The sequence below is a fragment of the Saccoglossus kowalevskii genome, chromosome 10 (assembly GCF_978046115.1).
Source record: "Saccoglossus kowalevskii chromosome 10, keSacKowa6.1, whole genome shotgun sequence".
NCBI lineage: Eukaryota > Metazoa > Hemichordata > Enteropneusta > Harrimaniidae > Saccoglossus > Saccoglossus kowalevskii.
The window spans coordinates 11887426-11908722 of record NC_140650.1 but is presented as its reverse complement, the minus strand read 5'-3'; the positions used below and the strand labels follow the sequence as shown (position 1 = coordinate 11908722).

The window sequence follows — 21297 nt, the reverse complement described above, 5'->3', positions numbered from 1 at the left end:
CTAGAACATCTGTGTACCAGGATTCATTGAAATGGATAATTAGTACTTTCGATATCAGTGTAAAAGCCGAAAATGAACTAATTATGCAAATTAGTTGATTAATATTCATTTTCACCCAGAACTAATCAGGTCTCTGCCTTGTTCTAGAGCATCTATTTACCAAGTTTCATTGAAAAATAATAAAGTAATAGTATAGGTACTTGAAATGTCAAAAGCTGAAAATTGATTAATTATGCAAGTTAGGTAATTAATATTTCACATATCTGTCTGTTCATTGTCCTAAGTATCTATGTAAATTTCATTGAAATGTGATAATTTGTATGAGATATCAGTGGAAAAGCCGAAAATTGACTAATCACTATGTAAATTAGGTTAATTAAATGCATGGATTTTTATCCAAAACTAATCAAATCATCTATATAAAATTCATCAATATCTAATGAATGGCTCTTTAGATGTCAGTGGGACAGTCAAGGGTTAACAGCTAAAAATTGGCTAATTATCGTGCAAATTAAGTAATTAATATGCATGGATTTCAACCACAAACTTATCAAAATTGCGCATTAGCTCTATTAAATTAATATTCATTTTCACCCAGAACTAATCAGGTCTCTGTCTTGTTCTAGAGCATCTATGCACCAAGTTTCATTGAAAACCAACATGCGGTTCTTGAGATATCAGTGGAACAGACGGACACATACACATATACAGGCTAACTGCAAAGACTTCCATTGTGTGTTTCGCACACAGGAGTCAACAATGAAATCTAACAACAAATAATAAGTAAATTCATTAAGAAAATGCTGGGAAAACTCAAATCAGACAGGTGCTGTTGCTGTCCTATTATATGCTGCATACTTAATGAGATGAGCTGTGCAAGAGATATTGACAAGTCATTGGTGCTTATTATGTATTCAAATTTATTTTGCATTGTATCAGTTTTATCATTATTTTTTATAGCATATATAACAATTTCTTTCTGTGCATTTGGTATTTTGTTCAAACCATTACAAAATGTTGTTTATCTTCGACATGATTGTCATCACAATGTTCACAGACCCGTTCATCAAATAAATAATATAAATTATATAAAATTGTAAAACCCCGTCATCAGCTAACATTCAAATTCAAATATCCAATATGAACTAGATGCTTAAAATATAAAAATGAAACTAACGTTGAGGTCACATAACCATTTAATGATACTGATTGGATAATTTGAATTGTAATTTTGGTTTATAAAAATGTATATTGATAAAAATGTATATTTATAAAATGTATATTTATAATGACTACAGCTTTCCCGACACAATTAGACAATAGGGTCACTTTCTTGATGAGTACACTTCCCAGAAGGACACAACTATATCCGATAATAATTTTCAGTGACGTGGTTAGTTTGACCATGGGCAAAATCGTATGACGATTTTGAAAAACTGTGACCCACTTTTCTCTAATTTGGATATTTTGTCCACGTTTACAAAATTTTTGAAGTTTTAAAGCTGTCTGTGCAGTTAAAGCGGAGGAATCTTCACTTGCACATGTGGAAGCCGGCCATTGCGTGTTGTTGTTTACAAACGTCTAACCGTGAGCCTTTGCGTTTTTAGCATACGTTGTTATAGTCATTTGCGCACGTGACGACCCCACTCATTTTGGATGACTCGGATATATTAACCTTAATTTCAAGGAAGAAAATTGTGATTAAAATAATTCACTCACCCCAGTACGGCAGCACAGAACCAGCCAATCTGTTAGCGTAATGTTAGCGCCCCCAAGTTCCAGTGAAACTATGAGTTAAATTTCATAATTCCTGGAATAGCACATACGTGTTAATTCAGACTATTTCGCGCGTTTTACTTACGTCAAATACACTACTCCTTCGTGCTTTAGACAAGATTAACGGCGATAATCAGGGTTCCTGGCCAGGTCTACCACTTTGTGTACGCTGTGACTGTATTAGGAGTTCATAGGTGCTTGGTTTTACTGAGCTCATCGAGTCACTGTGCGTCACGTATATATAACATGGGAATTCCGAAATTCTTCTCAAGTCTCAGTAAGAAATATCCTCCGATAGTCGACAGATATGTGCAGAGAAAAGTAAGTATATATATATCAGGTATTCTATCGAAGATTCGCCAACACACATACACAAGAATGGGAGCTGAGACAATAAATCGAAAAGCATGAGCTCCTCTGTAATTCAGTCTTGTGTAATATAAATCTTTGATAACGATAAATGTAAATATCGAATGCAGGAATGACTGTTTCAGCGTGTGGAATGTAGAGTCAAACAAACTAATACATAATGGCGGATTGTCTTAGCGATACTGACTGTATTTGATAACCTGCGTTAATATCTAATAGCTGAAACGCTGTGTCTGTCTGCGGTTCGTCCGGTTACTGACACCGTTACCCATTCTCCTTTCCAGAGTTCCTTGCGGTTAGATCACTGTAGTATATTGGTCTTATTAGCATGTTTCCCGCGCTTGTAGTTCACGCATGCGCATTGTACCTGTCGGTTGGTGAAGCCATGTTTTGAATAAAGTAAAGTCTATCGATTGTTCCTGCAAACTTTGATTTGTTTCATCTCTGCCTTACCACAGGCTACGACATATTTGGCGACGAGGATGAAACTGTGTATTTGGAGAACCGGCACGACTGTTTTTGACATTCTGCAAGTCCGTAAAGTGGTAAAACTTGTCGATAGAAAACTCATCCAGAACTGAACTGTTGGCGCTGTACGTCTATTTTACACGTCCGTACGTTAATTTACTAGTATTTGAAATGGCGAGTTCACTGATAGGAACGGTGAGTCAATTTAACCCACAGGAACAGTCTTGGGAAGACTACTGTGAAGTGATGGACCAGTTCTTTCACGCAAATTCTATTGATGACAATGATCGAAAACGTGCCGTGTTATTGTCTTCCGTGGGTCCCAAAACGTACGCGTTGATTAAAAATTTGTGCCAGCCAGACGGACCAACCAAAAGCAGCTATGCAGATTTAGTAAAGCTTGTGAAAGCTCACTACACGCCGAAACCAAGTGAAATTGTTGAACGTTATAAGTTTAACTCGCGTGTCCGTAAACCCGGTGAAAGTGTACAATCATACATGGCTGAATTACGTAGACTTTCAGAACACTGCAATTTTGGTACGACCCTTGAAACTATGTTACGTGATCGCTTAGTTTGTGGTATTAATGATCAGACTACACAACGTAAATTACTGATGGAAACAACTTTGTCTTTGGAAAATGCACTGAAGATCGCTGTTGCAGTTGAAACCACAACACGAAATTTGAAAGACATGAACTCTGTAGATTCTACTCCGCCTGTTAGTGTGAATGCGTTCAAGACGTCAAAATGGAAGGGAAAGCCTGGCAAGCCAGCACCAAGTCGGAAAACACAGTCTGTGGGCACTAATCAAGGGCAAGTAGCAGAACAATGTTATCGTTGTCTAGGAAATCACCTACCAAGTATTTGCAAATTTCGAAATGAAATTTGTCGCTATTGTAAAAAAGGTGGACACATTAAAGTCGCATGTAAAAAGCTAAAGCGAGTTAAGGCTGCCAATCACATGACTGAATCAGATGGGGAAAGCAGTGATACCCAAACATACCCATATGACAATGTTTTTGGTCACTGTCAGTCCGATGAACTACTTGGGAAGTGTAGCAATTCCAAGTCTGGTGGATATACAGTTAATTTAGGGATTGATGGAGTGAACACTAATTTTGAAGTGGATACTGGATGTCCATTTACCTTGCTGAATCAGTCATCGTTTCACAAGTTACAAGATTCACAGTTACAGGACAGTCCTATTCGTCTGAAAACTTACACTGGTGAACGTGTGAACATTATAGGTCGTAAATATGTGACTGTTCAGTTTGACAATAAGAGTGTTAAGAATTTACCTCTTGATGTAGTTGAGGGAAAGGGTCCCAACCTTGTTGGCAGAAATTGGATTGAACAAGTGCCAATTAATTTAACAAAGGTGTGTACTTCAAGCTTAAGTTCTAATGATAGTGATACTACCACATGTAATTATTTGCGAGTAGTTCTAGATAAGCATGACAATTTGTTTGATGATTCTCTGGGAAAGTTGCGTGGTTTTGAAGCCAAAATTCATGTTGACAAAACTGTCCAACCTAAATTCTGTAAACCCAGATCCGTAGCCTTTGTACAAAAACAAAAGATTGACATTGAATTAGACAGGTTACTTAGTGAAGGTATTATTGAACCAGTCACACATTCTGATTGGGCTACTCCAGTTGTACCTGTACCCAAAACTGATGGTACTGTGAGGCTTTGTGGTGATTACAAGTTAACTGTCAACAAAGCATCACCTGTTGAACAATATCCTATTCCACCTTTTGATGATTTGATGGCACAACTGGCTGGTGGACAAAAGTTCACAAAACTTGATCTGTCCCATGCTTACAATCAATTAGTTTTGGATGAAGATTCTAAAACACTTCTTACAATAACTACACACAGGGGTCTATTTAGGTATAACCGCTTACCTTTTGGTGTAAGTTCAGCTCCAGCAATTTTTCAGAGAACTATAGAGGGCGTCCTGTGTGACATACCTGGTGTTGTTGTGTATTTTGATGATATAATTGTAACTGGGAAAAATGATTCTGAGCATCTTGCAAACTTAGATAAAGTGTTATGTCGTTTAGACAATGCTGGTTTGAAACTCAAGAAAACTAAATCTGAGTTCATGAAAGATAAAATTGTGTATTTAGGTCACATGCTAGATTCTGAAGGTATTCATCCTTTGACTGGAAAAATTGACGCAATACAAAAAATTGACAAACCTAAATCTGTGACTCAGCTTAAAGCTTTTTTAGGTCTTTTGAATTATTATCATAGGTTTTTACCTAATCTTTCAACAGTGTTAGGACCATTACATTTGTTATTAAAAAAAAATGTAAAGTGGCACTGGGGTCCAAGTCGGGACAAATCGTTTGAAGGAGCAAAACAACTTCTTCAGTCACATCAGTTGTTAGTACATTTTAACCCTCAGGAAGATTTAGTACTGAGTTGTGATGCATCTCCGTTTGGTCTTGGTGTTGTTCTGTCTCACAAATACAAAGATGGTAGTGAGAAACCAATTTCATTTGCATCCAGAACTTTAAATAATGCTGAACGTAATTATGCTCATATTGAAAAAGAGGCATGTGCTATTCTATTTGGTGTACGTAAATTTCACAAATATTTGCTGGGCAAGAAATTTACTATTGTCACAGATCATAAACCATTGTTGGGTCTTTTCAGTGAACTGAAAGCTATGCCAACTACCTTGTCTGCCCGAATGACTAGATGGTCTTTAATATTAAAAGCATACGAGTATGCTATTGAGTACAAGCCTGGGAAATCCCATGGTAATGCTGATTCGTTAAGTAGAGTACCCATTTCTAACATAAAGTGTAATTATGAGGAACACATGTGTTTGATGTTGGACGAGTTAGACTCGTCACCATTTACTTCTGATGATGTAAAGTTTTGGACAAGTCGTGATCCTTTGTTAGCTCATGTCCGTGAATTTGTATTACGTGGTTGGCCAGAAAAACCTACAGATGAGAGCTACAGGCCATTTTTCAGAATTCGTAATGAGCTTACTGTAGTTGATGGATGTATTGTTTGGGGTACACGTGTGGTAATTCCAGCGCAAGGTAGAACAGAACTTCTCAGGGAGCTACATGTGGCACATCCTGGAATGAACCGTATGAAAGGTTTAGCCCGTAGTTATGTTTGGTGGCCATCCATGGATGCGGAAATTGAAAATAAGGTTAGATGTTGTGATGTTTGTCAACAAAATCAGAAATCTCCAACAAAAGCTCCATTACATCCTTGGGAAGTTCCTAATAAACCTTGGACTCGTGTTCATATTGATTATGCTGAGTATGAAAAATATAATCTTTTAATAATAGTTGATGCGTATTCTAAGTGGATCGAGGCTCACAGAATGACCTCCATCACTTCAGCTGCCACAATTTTGAAATTGAAACAAGTGTTTGCTACTTTAGGCATTCCTGAAATTTTAGCATCAGATAATGGGAGTAATTTTACTAGTGATGAATTTTCACATTTTCTTAATGTAAATGGTATTACACAAATCTTAGTAGCACCATACCATCCTTCATCCAATGGTTTGGCTGAAAGAGCCGTTGAAATTGTTAAAGATGGTCTTAATAGAGTTAAAGACGGTACTATTGACGAGAGATTAGCTGAGATTTTATTTCGCTATAGAATCATTCCACATTCGAGAACCCAAGTTTCACCTGCTGAACTTTTAATGAAGCGTAAGCTTAGGTCTCGTCTTGATTCTGTACACCCACAGTTTAATAAAAAAATTGTTGAATCTCAAAGGAAAATGAAAGCTTTCCATGATCAAAATGTTAAAGAGAGACAATTTTCCATTGGTGATACAGTTTGGACTCGAAGTTATGGTTATGGTAGTCCTTGGGTTAAGGGAAAAATAGAATCTAAGTCGGGTCCTGTATCTTACACAGTGAAATTGTCTGATGGTCGATGGGTTCGTCGCCATATTGATCATATTGGTTCTAAACATTTTGAGTCAACTTCAATTGAATTATCAAATACTAATAGTTCAAAGCCTGTAATATCAGTGGAAGATCTTAATGTTTCACCGAGTGATATTACTAGTACAAGTGCTATTTCTACTAGTCATAAACCTGTTATTGAAAACAATACTGTAGAAAACTCTAATCCTGTTTCTGTACATGTTACACCCAGTAGTGAAAGGGGTAAAGTTGAGAAAGATAGTATTGCAGTGAGTAGACCAAGAAGAGAGATAAAAATACCAGAAAGATTTAAAGATTTTGTATTGACAGATACTAAAAGTAGTTGCATTTAAACAAATGTTGATGTACTTGTTTTGTATGTGCTTGTTATACATACAGTCTTGTTAAAATTTAGCGTTAAGCATTTACTTCTGTATGGTGTTATAAAAATTAGTTTTGTGAAACAAAATGTAATTTTTAGCTAAGGGTAGAGGAATGTAGTATATTGGTCTTATTAGCATGTTTCCCGCGCTTGTAGTTCACGCATGCGCATTGTACCTGTCGGTTGGTGAAGCCATGTTTTGAATAAAGTAAAGTCTATCGATTGTTCCTGCAAACTTTGATTTGTTTCATCTCTGCCTTACCACAGGCCACGACAATCACCGAAAGTATCTCTGCCACCACACACCGCCATTTTGTGGTGAAACACCACAAGACTTTTACTACGCGTATCATTTGCGTATTTTTGTTATTAGAGGGATCTAGTGTTGATTTATTACTACTGGAAAGTTTTAAAATATTTTATCGATAGCTGATAACGACATTTCCGTAAATGCACTGTCAAGGGTGAAATAGTAATAGAACTCTGCCTGGGGAGATTGACCGTTACCCTCTGTGACCATTTTCAGTTCACTGCGAGAATCACGCGTTATGCGTGAAATTGAACGTAAAAACTGGACAAACAAAGGTCAAGTGGCGTCAAACATCGACAAACGCAATGTATTTTGAGGGACATTTCCATGCTTAAGTTGTTGCCCTCAGCGATCAACCGAAAAATATGAAATAGCGGGTCGCGTTTTTTTAATAGGCCCAAATATTAAAAACTCACCATTTTAAGCAGTGAAACAGTGTTTCCTCTAAAACTTAACGATCCTGGACCGTTGTTTGATCTTCAGGGTTCCCAGGGAATAAGTGGTGACTTTGAACCTCGGGTTGATCTGTATTTCTCTGACATGTCCCGAATTCTATGAAAGCAAACACGTCTATGGCATTAGAGGTCATTTTGACATTTGCGATTCGACGGATAATTGTGCACAATATTTAAAAATATCGCCGCACCAAGTAATTTCTAAATTAAATAAAAACATTATTTTGAATAAAAAAACAATACGTTTGTTGTAGTAAATATAATTTTTAATACATGAAATGCACAAAATTGTATTGAATTTACAAAACTTGACATTTTATATTAAAACTCTCATCCGCTTACATCACAAACAAAACGGCGGCTTTTGCACGTCGTTTTAGCGCATGTCACTCTCCCTTGCAGAGTCGTCGTAACCTAGGGGGCCACAGAGAGCCGCAACTGGACTCTAGCTGCCACAGGCGACATTTTACACCAAAATTGTTGGTATTCCGCGTTTTTTTATATTCGCTTGTTTCTAATATCTTAGGCTTCTGTTGAAAAAAAATGTGTGTTAATTAAAAATAAATATATCAAATATTTTTAAATTCAGTGGTAAAATTTTTTCAAAATGTTAAAATAATGAAAAAGTAGATCCTGCGGTAGGAGACGTAGTTGAGAATCGTCGGTTCAAATCGTCGGTGCGTTCGCGTCGTTGCCTCGGGGGACGCGGGCGCCTTGCGCCTGCTCAGTTTTCGTTCGACTGCTATGTGACGTCACAACTGGGTGACTTTGGGAAAAAGAGAGCGAACTACGAAATCGATAGGTGAAAAGGTGTTTAGGTAATTTTCTCAAAAATAAAATGCTAGTGGGCGTGACTTCAAAATAAATTTAATACATTTTATACGAGTTTCGCTCGCATAGCAACGGACAAATACATCTACTTCCTGCTACGTCGCTTGGGGCACCCCAGGGAGCGACGCAAACGCACTCGTGGCAAAGCAAAAAGTAGGTTCAGTCATTAGTATTTAAATTAGCTTGTGGCAGAGACGAGTGGGACGGTCACAGGCGACCACCTAGCTTAGCGATAAAAGACCCATAGTCTCTGCGACGGAGAATGCGTACATGTCTACAGCGGTAGCGAACATGGCGAACACGGTGTTCGAAAGCAATATTCCTCTGTCGAAGATCGGCCGGTCGATGTGAGCTACGAAATAAAGAAATTCGAGTTCAAAATCAAATCGTTCGATTTTTGCGGCAGACGTTCGACGCGCGTCTTTCGAGACCTCGCAGTTGAACGAAAAATCACCTATTATGGTCAGTAGTAGGGTCAATACGAGATGATATTTATGTTAAATAGTACGTGACTACGGGGTGCAGTTTGTACATTTATTGATATTAGCTCATTATAATAATTACACGATTCTTCATTATATATGTACATAATAATGTGGTACAAATTGTTTGTATATAATAATGGAGTTATAAACACACCTCCATGATATAATTAAGTTAATTATTAAACCTATTTGTATATAATGAACGATAGCTCATTACTTATTAATATTCAAGATTGCTTTCATTATATTACGTATAAACACATTATCATGTTATTGTAATAAGCAAATTATAAATGTATATCAAATGCCATTACAAATTATAAGGTAACCTTAAATTTGTTGTTATATAATTAAAATGACTGCATTTATATACAATTTTGGTTCCCATATATTATAGATGAATGGATTGTATTGTCAACACTATGTATGAATAATTTTCATTTGTTCAATTATTTGATAAATATTGAAATATTATTTGCAAATCATGAAAAAAGCATATCCAAATTGTATATAAATTAATTGTTATTAGACTTACATTATATGGAAATAATTTTCACGCTCCTTTTATTATATGTTGTGGTGGGTGAGATAGGGATGCGTTATATGGAGTAAAGTTCCAAGAGACAAAATCAAATCAGAGATCCATGAGGTCCTATTTATTGCAATACGTACATTGAAGTCAGAACAAGATTTACTTCCTCCAAACATCTGGTACAATACAGAACTGTGATTGGTTCAACTCAAAGTGGAAGATTCATAGCAAGCAGTAATTAGTAATAGTTACAGGGTTAAAGGTTATTTAAATAGACGACAAGACCTATATCTAACTTGCAACATTAAATAAATAAAGAAGATACAATGTAATACGATGTTATATAACAGATGTAGGCAGTAGAAACTAAAATATGTAAATAAATTTGATATGTTGGTCCCAATCTTCCCAATGAAATTGCTTGACAATATAACCACAAAAGTTTAAAAAACGACGTTATTTGAAAAGAGAGGCTCACAGTTGGTGTTATCACAGGGGGGTCTATGGTTCAATTTTCAACCTTTTGCAAAATTCAGTATGGTGGAAACACATTTCTTTCCTATAGTGTTTCGCGCCATTTTTCAGACAAGTTACAGACATCTGGTTTCACCGTTTACAAAATTATTCGCCACGAATCAATTTATATATCATGATGCGTTTTGGGTCCGGATAGGTCAAGGACTTCGTTTGTAAATATACACGGCATTGTTGGTGTATACACCGGACCTTATCGGCGCTGTGCAACTGTATTTGCAAAATGGTTTAAAATGTAGAGAGTGTATATTTCTATAACTTAAGCCGGCTCGCGAGACTAGAAAAACAAAATACCTTCAGGCGAAAATTAGCCGTCTTGCAAATCCTCAATTCCATGCGTAATAATCTTTATTGCATAATCGTTTCCTGATTTGGATATTGACTCAGAAAAAGAAAATTACAATAAAGATGAGAAACTAGGGAAGTAACAAAATGGAAGCGCTAAAATTGGAAACAATAAAAAAAGAAATACTCTATTTATTTAGGAACAGCAGGTAGTTTTTTAAAATGATTTTCTCTGGCACTGAAACAATTATAGATGTATTGTTGGCTGTTAATTGCTTGTTAGCATTGTTATCAATTTATTGGTATTTGTGTTGTTGCAATGTATTAAATTTCAACATTTTAGTTCTCTTATTTTCATACAGCTTGCATTTCGTTTCCAATCTCATTTTGATCGCAAGCAGTGCACTTTCTACCACTGCAAAGTGTTTGTTTGTATCGTCCTTTCTCTATTTCTAAATTGTGGTCGCTAATTCTCAATTTTGCTAATGCTGCTCTATGTTTTGCATTTGTTACTGTTGTTAGATAATTTTCATACTGGCAATTTTTCTTCAGCAGTCTATATGTGCGCAGCTTATTCTTTTGTTTTTTTTATTATTATCATCATGCATTTGTTCTTGACTCTTGTTTTCGAATACTTTTTTGGGTTTAATGTAAATTTTGTTGATTAGATTGGCGTTATAATTTGGATCTTTATTTTCCCACGACTTATCCATTTCCAGATAGTACAAAATATTTTTGATACCAGATATTCAATTAAGTATGCCTTTACCATCCATTTTAGACTGGCCCAGCTGTCGTGATTTTGTTTTCAGTTAAAAGAATTGGAAGAAATAGTTTTGCGAAAGGTGGGGTGAACGCGAAATCACCACAGACTGGTCTTAATTGCAGCGAATCTGTTGCTATTATGTATTCATGATATGCAGTGCAACACTGAACGGATACAGAAAAGGAGTGGGGGCGTGCGCGCTGCATAATGAGGTAAACATTGTGGGTCTTCTGTGCAGATCGCGCTTCACTGTAACCCAGGCTACTTCTCTCCATTAGAATAATTTGTACGGAACGTTATAAATAGTAATTAGTTTGTTGTGATTGACGATCGAGAAACTTGCAGAAAAGTGAAATCTTCAGGTACAAAGGTCAACTAGATATAGTTTAAAGGTCAAATTACTCTGATTGGATAACGTTCTTGCCTGTCATTAACATAAAAGTTCCTGCTTTTACCTCAGAGGGCGCGGCGTAAACGTCCAGTCTGGGTGATTTCGCGGTTAAAGGGGATTTCGCGTTAACACCTCCATTTCGCTATTTTTTTTTATTTAAATTTAAATAAAAAAAAAAAAATCGCCCAGACTGTGCCAGTCTACATCCATCTCTATGCCAAGTCTGTATGCTTTATGGACTAGCGTGTTTTCATTCATTGTTTTTATTTTTAGCCAATATTTTATCATTTGTTCCATACTAGTCAGTAAAATAGGGTGTCTACCTAATTCTAAAATACATGCCAAATTACTGGCTTTACAGTTTACCTGTAAAATGTATTTGCAAAATTTGTTATGAAATTTTCCAAAAGTAGCCCACTATCAAAAATATCTTTCATTTGTAGTATGCAGTCGCTCGTCCAAGTTTCGCTGCAATAGATCAGGATAGGTTTAACCATACTATCAAATAGTTTTAGGTATGTTTTGACTGGAATATTGTTTTCAGAGTTAAGCACAGCCTCAGTAGTTTCCTGGTTCAGATTTATCACCTTTTTAAAGACCGGGGTGATAATTCCTAGATTCCAGGCACTTGGAAATTGGCCAGATTAGATTAAATAGCCTTTGAATTGCTTTAATAAATGTATTTCTGCCTGATTTTATCATTTCATTTGTTATGCGTTCATATCTTGGAGACTTTTTGTTTTTAAGAGAACCAATTGCTGTTTGTATTTCTAATTGGGAAATGTGTGTTATTCATATTATTTAATTCTTTAATTAAATTTTCCCCCATTATCATTATTATTTTTGCTGAGAAGTTTAAAATGTTCATGTCATTTTGTTTCGGGAACATATTCACAATCATTATTGTCTTGTCTACCTTTAAGTTCACTTATTAGGTTCCAATATTCACCAGGGCATGAATTACTCCTTTTATCTAATTTACTCAGTAGGTTCTTTTTATATTCTCTGTCCTTTTTTTAACAAGTTTTTTTTTATTTTTACGTTTCAAGGAATAACGGGTAGTTCTCAGCTCTTTGTTGAATAGATTAATGAATAGTTGTGTAGACATTTTATGTAAATCTATTTTAAGACTCGGACATATCAGGTCATTTGTGTACGATTTCATGTATGTAAATGTGTCGAAATGGGCGTAGTGCGAGTGGTTAGTGCTAGTAGCACTAATCCGAAAAAGTACTAGATCTAGTGCTAAAATGGCACTAGATCTAGCGCTAAAATGGCACTAGATCTAGTGCTAAAATGTGCACAGTGCGAGTGGCATTGTTATCGCATTGTCAACGACGTCGAATAATAGGAGGGGCATCAACAACCACTTTCATATGCAAACTGCAAACAGTATAAACATCGGCAATATGCGGGAGATGTCCATAATAATACTTTCTTTATATAATACCGGATTCTGACGTAAATTCGCCCATCCGAAAAATCGCCCTGGGGATTTCACGGCTGATGGGCGCTTATTTGGGGTTAAAAATTTCAAAAAATAATTATCAAATATTTTGGGGGGACATTTTCATTGTATCCAACTACACAGACTTTCTATGCCGTCAGTTGGGCCACCCAAGACGAAAGAAACTATTGCAGAATTAACAATAATTAATAATTCTTGCTGAATTAAAAAGTAGACCACCTGAAATGTCATTAAAGTGTCGCCCAGTGTCATTTTTCAAATACATTTGTTTTTATTTTATTGGTAACAAAAGTATATTTTAAACGACGTTTCTAATAAAAACGAACACAACTGCATTAAGCGATCCCGGCAAGCGATCACAGATGCTCAATCCGGACATGCTACGTTTCACAAACGTTGATTATTAGTCAGTAGTGATTATAATAACGCACAAAAAAATAAATTCATTAATTTTTATGAAATTCAAATAAAATTCAACTTAGTTTCATCGTAAGCAAATGATTCCGATCGCATATAAACGCTCGATGCGGTAGGGTATCCGCCATGCGCTTCTCTTGCATGAGTTGAGCTAATAGGTCAAATAGCTAATTAACCAATCAAAATGCTGGATGATGCCAACGCGTTCAAATCACCATAGCTCATTTAAAAAAAAAAAAAAAAAATAAACGCTGCTCGGACTGATAAGTATGATATATTGAAGATAATATTTGGTAATCGTAGTCCTAAATAACTATTAAAAATAGCTAGACGTTTCGAGCAATGGCTCTTTATCGATAGCATGGAAGCAAGTGAGCTAATAGGGTATCCGCCATGCGGATGATTAATAGGGTATCGCCATGCGTTTATTTTATTTATTTTTTTTTTAAATGAGCTATGGTGATTTGAACGCGTTGGCATCATCCAGCATTTTGATTGATTAATTAGCTATTTGACCTATTAGCTCAACTCATGCAAGAGAAGCGCATGGCGGATACCCTACCGCATCGAGCGTTTATATGCGATCGGAATCATTTGCTTACGATGAAACTAAGTTGAATTTTATTTGAATTTCATAAAAATTAATGAATTTTTTTTTTGTGCGTTATTATAATCACTACTGACTAATAATCAACGTTTGTGAAACGTAGCATGTCCGGATTGAGCATCTGCACTTGAAAAAATATAAATGATAGCACTTGCTTCTATGCTATCCATAAAGAGCCATTGCTCGAAACGTCTAGCTATTTTTAATAGTTATTTAGGACTACGATTACCAAATATTATCTTCAATATATCATAGCTCATTTAAATATGTTAATGTTATTGAACGCAACGCGGAAGAAATTTGACGATGTTGTAGTACGCTCTTTTGGCTTGGATTTTGATGGGAAAATGGCATGATTTTTTTTTAAATGAAAAAATAGTTGTTTTCAAAGATGAACTTAGCATAAGAATAATAATTTAACATTGTTTACAGTGATAACAGCTCTTTGTTCAAACGGAGCTTACGCTAGTCAAAATAAACACGCTCTTGAATAAAAACTTAAATAGACTGATTTAGGCGTCAGGAACGATTGAAATGTCCGATAAATTACGACAAAATATTTTAAAAAATAAATTTAAAAACTGCCGAAAAATCGCCCTCGACGATTTCTTGGTCCCATTTTTTTTAACGCGACCATACACTGGGTTTGTTTAGCTATGAGGGTTAAAATACATATTTCATAACTGGAAATTCAACAGACGAACTTGTTACTTCACATGTTTTAATTATTAGCAACTGTAACATAAACAAGATTTCGAGAGTCTACAACAAAAAATCCTAAGGGCTTCTAAAAAATATTATTGCAGAGAAAGTGTCTAGACATATATAATATGATCACGTTAAAACATTATTAAAAAATCGGCGAGGTTACACCATATTCCGTTAGTTCCTCCATGATACAATGTAACAACAGGATTGCGTGAAAATCCCAGTACACACACAATCCACCGAGCTTTACAGGGACCCGGGACTTCCCCACAATACCATTTCATACAGTATATCTATTCACAATTTGTAAAAATTGCGCAGTTCGACCTGCAGTTTCACTGTTTCAGCTAGTTTCTCGGCCGATCGCGTTGTTCCAAAGGTCTATTAGTATTACGACAAACGTGGACAATGACATTCTCAATTTTCCCACTGTAGCACATTTCCAATGAATGAAAGATACAACAATTTTACATAAATATTAATTTATTTTCAGAGAATTACGGGATGTCTTGACGTCGTTGACAACGCAATATCAATGCCACTCGCACTATGTACATTTTAGCACTAGATCTAGTGCCGTTTTTGCACTAGATCTAGTGCCATTTTAGCACTAGATCTAGTAGTTTTTCGGATTAGTGCTACTAGCACTAACCACTAGCACTATGTCCATTTCGAAACATTTACATACCTCACGATTTGGGATAATGTTTTATGTATTTATTTGGTTTTTTAATTTTACGTTTTTTTTAAGCTTTTGCCAGCTGCCCTCTGGTAGATATTAAAAAAAATATCAGTAGCTTCATCTACTGCGTATGTGCCCACAAATAAAAATAAAAAGGAGGAGCAGTCTTGACATTTGCAACCACCACGCGGCGTTACTTGCGTGGGAGTGTCTGAAAAAACGACTACCATGGCAATGGTGGTCAAATTTGGTTGTGAATATGATAGAACGAGAATCAATTTATAGATTGTGTTTAATAACGAAGAACACACCAGTAAATGTAAATGGCGTCTTGCAATGACTAAATGTTAAAGAGTAAATAAATCATTGTCTTTGTTTAAATGCGCACACACATCCCCCCTTCAGCCCACAAAAATGACAAATCAATCGACAAACCTAGCCCACGTCAACGGGAGAGCCCCCTACCAATTTTCTTGATCCGTCAGTGTAACTTTCAATCATGGCACAATTCCAGAAATATATACAGTACTAGCGATAGGCGTGGTTGGTAAGGTTACGTGGGTGGGTATTTACATTTAGATTCGGTTTTACTACCACTCTTGTATACCGCCATGTAAGTCACCTGCAATGAACATGGTGTTACGTATCAACGTCTACAATGACTAATGTGATATTAGTTATACATATTTAAAAAGCGGTGGTCGCTGCGTTATGTCCAGTTCAGTGTTTGTTTACACGAAGCTTCGCTGCGAGTGGCGCCCTTCGCGAGCCTGTATCGCCAAGCAGATACGAGGTTTGGCAACGAGACTAATAGTGCATGGCTGGAAAGGCCTACCTGCATCACTCAACACTCTTTCCAGACCAACAAATTTAGAATCATCTTTTTGTGCTGAACAAGAAAAAGGGTATTAACATTCATCATTTTGAGATCAAAATTGTGTATAATTAGCGTTTATAAGTGTACACTATAAGTCACCAAGAATGATATATCAAACTAATCGGCTCGATAATGTAAAATCTGACTAAATAAAAATGAAAATTATGAACATTGTCTGAACTTTAAAAAAAATGGCACTATTATTCCATATACATGTACATCACATAGAACAAATAGAATAACATGTACAAGTTCTGGATTTTCTGTCCCCTTTTTGCTTACTGCATAATGAAATGAACGCCGTAATTGTCTAGTCCTTTGATATCCGGATACCAATTTTGCAACAAACATCAAAGAAAGGACATATTAAGTGGGATTCAATTATTAAATATAATTATATATTACTAGAACTTATTTTAAGATACTAGTAATTATTTAAACAATAATAAACACACCCCAGCGCCATATTGGACGAGGAGATAGGTCTATTGCAAGATAATGTGTGAAGCGAAGCCAACGTATTAGCGCATCTAGACTCTTCTTCGAATCCAATATGATGTAATAGAGTGATTAATTCCATTAAGATTTCATTAAGATCACCGCCATCATAGTTAAACAAATCTAGTAAAATTTGTTTTTTGCTGCAAAATAAAGTTTGTTAACGTTACATATTTCCCGTAACTCGAAGTTCGGTTAACTGTTTTTAGCCAATTCAGCAATAAAATCAAGCATGGAATGAACAAGGAACTAGCTGCATCAACTGATTGCAGATTCACGCTATTTTAGGATCAGTTTATTGCTACAATATTTTTAAGTTCCATTTATCATTATTTAGTAAATAAATCACGAAACTATTTATTATATACGTAAAATACGTGTCGACCGACGATTGACATCGAAACGTTTTAAGCTTCGAACAAACTACTAGAGCCATGTGCGTCAGATTGGCGTAGAGAGTCATTATGGAATGTGTGTGAATGCTACCGAAACGAACATACAAAGTTCGAAATCAGTGAATGATCTGGTTTTCAAATATATTTGCGACAAGCTTACCAGCATTAAATATTCATTATACATCATGTCATAGATAGACATATATATTGGTTTGACGATCCTATTCAAAATGGCGGAATGGTGGCCATTTTTGTGCTAACAAATCATCAAATATCAAGTGTTTCTGGCATTTATGGATGGATTTCGTTCAAACTTGGAACATATATTAGACATTACACGTTTCTGATGCACACCATTTACTTTTCAGATTGGATTCAAAATGACTGTCTGGCGGCCATTTTGTTTTAATGAATGGGCTTCTAGACCCATATCTCCGACTTTTTTTGACTGATTATGTTCAAATTTTAAATATTCATTATACATCATGTCATAGATAGACAGATATATTGGTTTGACGATTCTTTTGAAAGTGGTCAAATGGTGGCTATTTTGTGCTAATAAAATCCTCCAATATCAAACATTTCTTGCATTTATGGATGAATTTTGTTCAAATTTATAACATACATTAGACATTACAGGTTCCTGATGCACGTCATTTTATTATTCAGATTGGATTAAAAATGGCTGACTGGCGGCGATTTTGTTTTAATGATTGGGCTTCTGGGGCCATGTCTCTTAAATGCTTTGACTGATTATATTCAAATTTTATATATTCGTTATACATCATGTTATACACCACATTTTGGACTCCCATGTGGGAGTCAATGGAGGTATTTGCGGTTAGATGCTTGGGATAAGCCTTATACATGTTCAGTTTATGTGCTAATATCTAATTTGCATAAATTAACAATTTATAGATACTCCACAATTATCTTGAGTACCAGTCATCCAATTGTAATGAAACTAAATACATAGTTGCTTTTGCATATTAAATTACACTTCCTAATATGCATAACTGTAATGTACAAAGAAGTGTTTATTTATTTATTTATTTATTTATTTATTTATTTATTTATTTATTTATTTATTTATTTATTTATTTATTTATTTATTTATTTATTTATTTATTTATTTATTTATTTATATTGCAGCAGAGTGATGGGTTTGATAATTTATATCTGGATATGAATGATATAATACACATTTGCTGCCATTCAGAAAATGGGTAAGTGTTTGTGACTGTAAATATATTTACAATCTACCAAGTGCGTTTCAGTGCTATATTTGCACTTGCTATATATGTCTCTTACAACGAGGATTCAATTTGTTAACACTACAATTGTCTAATTCCTTGTTGCATCAATCCAAATGGTTGATAATCAGTTCAGTTCGACAAATGCATAGTGACATTGTCATACACTGCCTTTGATGACAGATTATTATTGATTCTACTAAGTGTTGTGTCAATAAATGACCAAAACTAATTATTGCAGGTTGCTCATGCTGAAGCCATTTAAGTTTGAACTTTTCTGATCAACTTCGAAATACACGTGGGAAGAATGACAATTAATTTGCATAATTTTTCACCTATGTAAATTTAATGATGTTTTTTTCATGTACAGCTTTGCAAATTGTTAGAGCGCTCGAAAATAGTTTACCTTTGGCAGAGCTTTGCGTATAACATTGTACTAAACAGACACAGTAAACTCATTTAAAGATCAAGATTTTGTGTTAATATTTTCTAACTTGTGTTTTTAAGGCCTCTGCCCATTAGCGAAGAAGAAAAGTTTGAAGGAATGTCTAAATTTATAGATACATTGATGGGAATAGTTCGTCCAAAGAAAATGTTGTTTATTGCAATGGAAGGAGTCACGCCATTTGCAAAAAATAATAACAGGAGACAAAAGAAATTCCTAAATTACAAGGAGGATAGGTTGGTAACCTTAAACTATTTTTTCATTTCTAGAATGCTATGTATTTTTTAGTATTTACTATTACGAGTCTGTTAAATGGATTAATCATAATCATTCACTCAAAATAAATTGTACATTGTATTATTGGCAAGATTTGTTTGTGGTCAACTAGCCTGCATACCCGTCGTTTGTACACATCCATCTGTTATTTTTGAAGACATGTACTATCTTACTTTCATTAACATATCCAATGTTACGGCCATTTTAGTGAATTATATTAAGTTCCCAACTAAGATTTCTTTATACATGTATATCATATGTACTGTACTATTGCACAGATTCTATAAATATAACATATGAAAGTTCTAGTTCAAGGTGTTCTTAAGCAAAGGGACAATGTTCATCAAATACATGTGACAATTGATGTATGGCTTGTTTGTATCATGCAGGGAAGCAGAAGCTGGAATAGAAAGAAGATCGGCAGATGAATTCGGATTTGACTATAATTCTCTTTGTCCAGTAAGCTGTTCTACTTGATTTTTCTAACACGCTAAACGTTCCTATTTAATTCATATTCTGGTTGTTGATGAATCTGAAGTTATTATTATTTTTAATTGTTGTAGTTTTATTATAATATTAGTTGTGTTCATGTATCCCAAATATCAACAGTATCGAAGTGATACGTTTGCTGTATGCATTTATAGGGCACAGATTTCATGTCTAGACTTCATGTTCACCTACGTGCGTACATTGCTGACAGAATCCGAACTCAACCTAGATGGGTTGGTATCAAGGTATGTTCAATGTATGACGTCATCTATTTATTCTATTCTAATCAATATGCTGAACATACGAACCACATGGGATTTTCAAAGAACATTGTTATTTTAATTTTCATTTTTGTTTCTTTTTACAGGTAATCTTGTCAGATGCCAGTGTTCCAGGTGAAGGCGAGCATAAGATTATGGAAATAGTCCGAAGCCAGAGAGGTATTATCAGTGTCAGGGTTTTTGATGGAAATTAATCGCTCATCCAGGCTCACAAAATGTATCGTTAAGTAGTTGATTTCATGTTGTGTAATATCTCAAATTCTTATTTCTTTCTACAACAGCAACACCTACACATGACATTAATACACGACATTGTATCTATGGCAACGACGGTAAGTAACGCTGACAGTGTGCTCTCAAATGTATATCTGATATGACTCTTTATTCATTATTACTATACGGTTTCTCATTTATGATGACTTCTAATAAAGATAGCCAAATGTCATATATTTCAAATCATAAAAAATCAAGTATTTCCGCAATTCCGGAACAGGATTTCGGCCATAATGGCATCTTGGCGTTTTTTTAAATAAGATTCAAAATCAAGCATTTTCACTATTCTGAAACAGGATTAAATCAACCTTTAAACATAAGTTATACATCAGTCATGTCCTGATTCATAATTGTTGACTCGTTTCAATTTTGCACCCTATTGCACGACTATTGAATTGCATGACTTGGTAGTTACTTTGCTATTCCACTCATGCAAGGGATGTAATAATGTTTGAGCAATGTTCGTATTGTCATGTTTAATATATACATCATATTCCCATAATAAAATTCTCTTGTTGTTCCTGTTAGCGGATCTCATTATTTTGGGTGAGTACACAATTTTCTCATGCAAATAATGTAATATTTCTCCAGAGAAATAAGAGCTCGTATTTACCGATTCATTAGGATTAGATTTCGTCATATTTTTAGAACAATTATAACAATGAATGAGTAAATGTATTATTGTTTTATACGTGTATATGTGAAATGTATTTTCAACCATAATAGGTCTGGCAACCCATGAACAAAATTTCTCAATCATCAAAGAAGAAATACTCTGTGATTGGTGCAATAAAATAGGTAATCCTAAATTTAATTGGAATGATATTTTGAAAATAAATTAGCAATTGAAGAATACTGTTTATTGGCGAACCAAATAATTAATTAAATTTAGGCACATGATAGATCATTGTTTTTGCCTTTTTCAAAAATGTGAAAAAAAAACACGTGTGCGAAACTTTACAAATATTAATTACCCAGATAGCTTGTGGAAGTGGAAGTGAAAAATTATAATTACTACCCGTAAAACAGATTCAGTTTCTATTCTTGTTGGAAGAACATCCTCAGACTGCAACTGTAAACTCAAAGAAATCAAAGAAATACCGTGCTATGATTGGTTCAAGAAAAAGG

The 21297-nt window shown here is 35.0% G+C and overlaps 1 protein-coding gene across 1 annotated transcript; it reads left to right on the top strand.

Moving 5' to 3' along the window:
- The first annotated feature begins 1921 nt into the window (after positions 1-1921).
- Positions 1922-20091, top strand: LOC144359144 (5'-3' exoribonuclease 2 homolog). Its single transcript, XM_085504255.1, has 6 exons — positions 1922-2097; positions 18305-18378; positions 18913-19086; positions 19516-19585; positions 19771-19860; positions 19983-20091. The coding sequence occupies exons 1-6, from the start codon at positions 2023-2025 to the stop codon at positions 20088-20090; spliced, it is 591 nt and encodes a 196-aa protein (XP_085360381.1). The 5' UTR covers positions 1922-2022; the 3' UTR covers position 20091.
- Positions 20092-21297: the final 1206 nt, after the last annotated feature.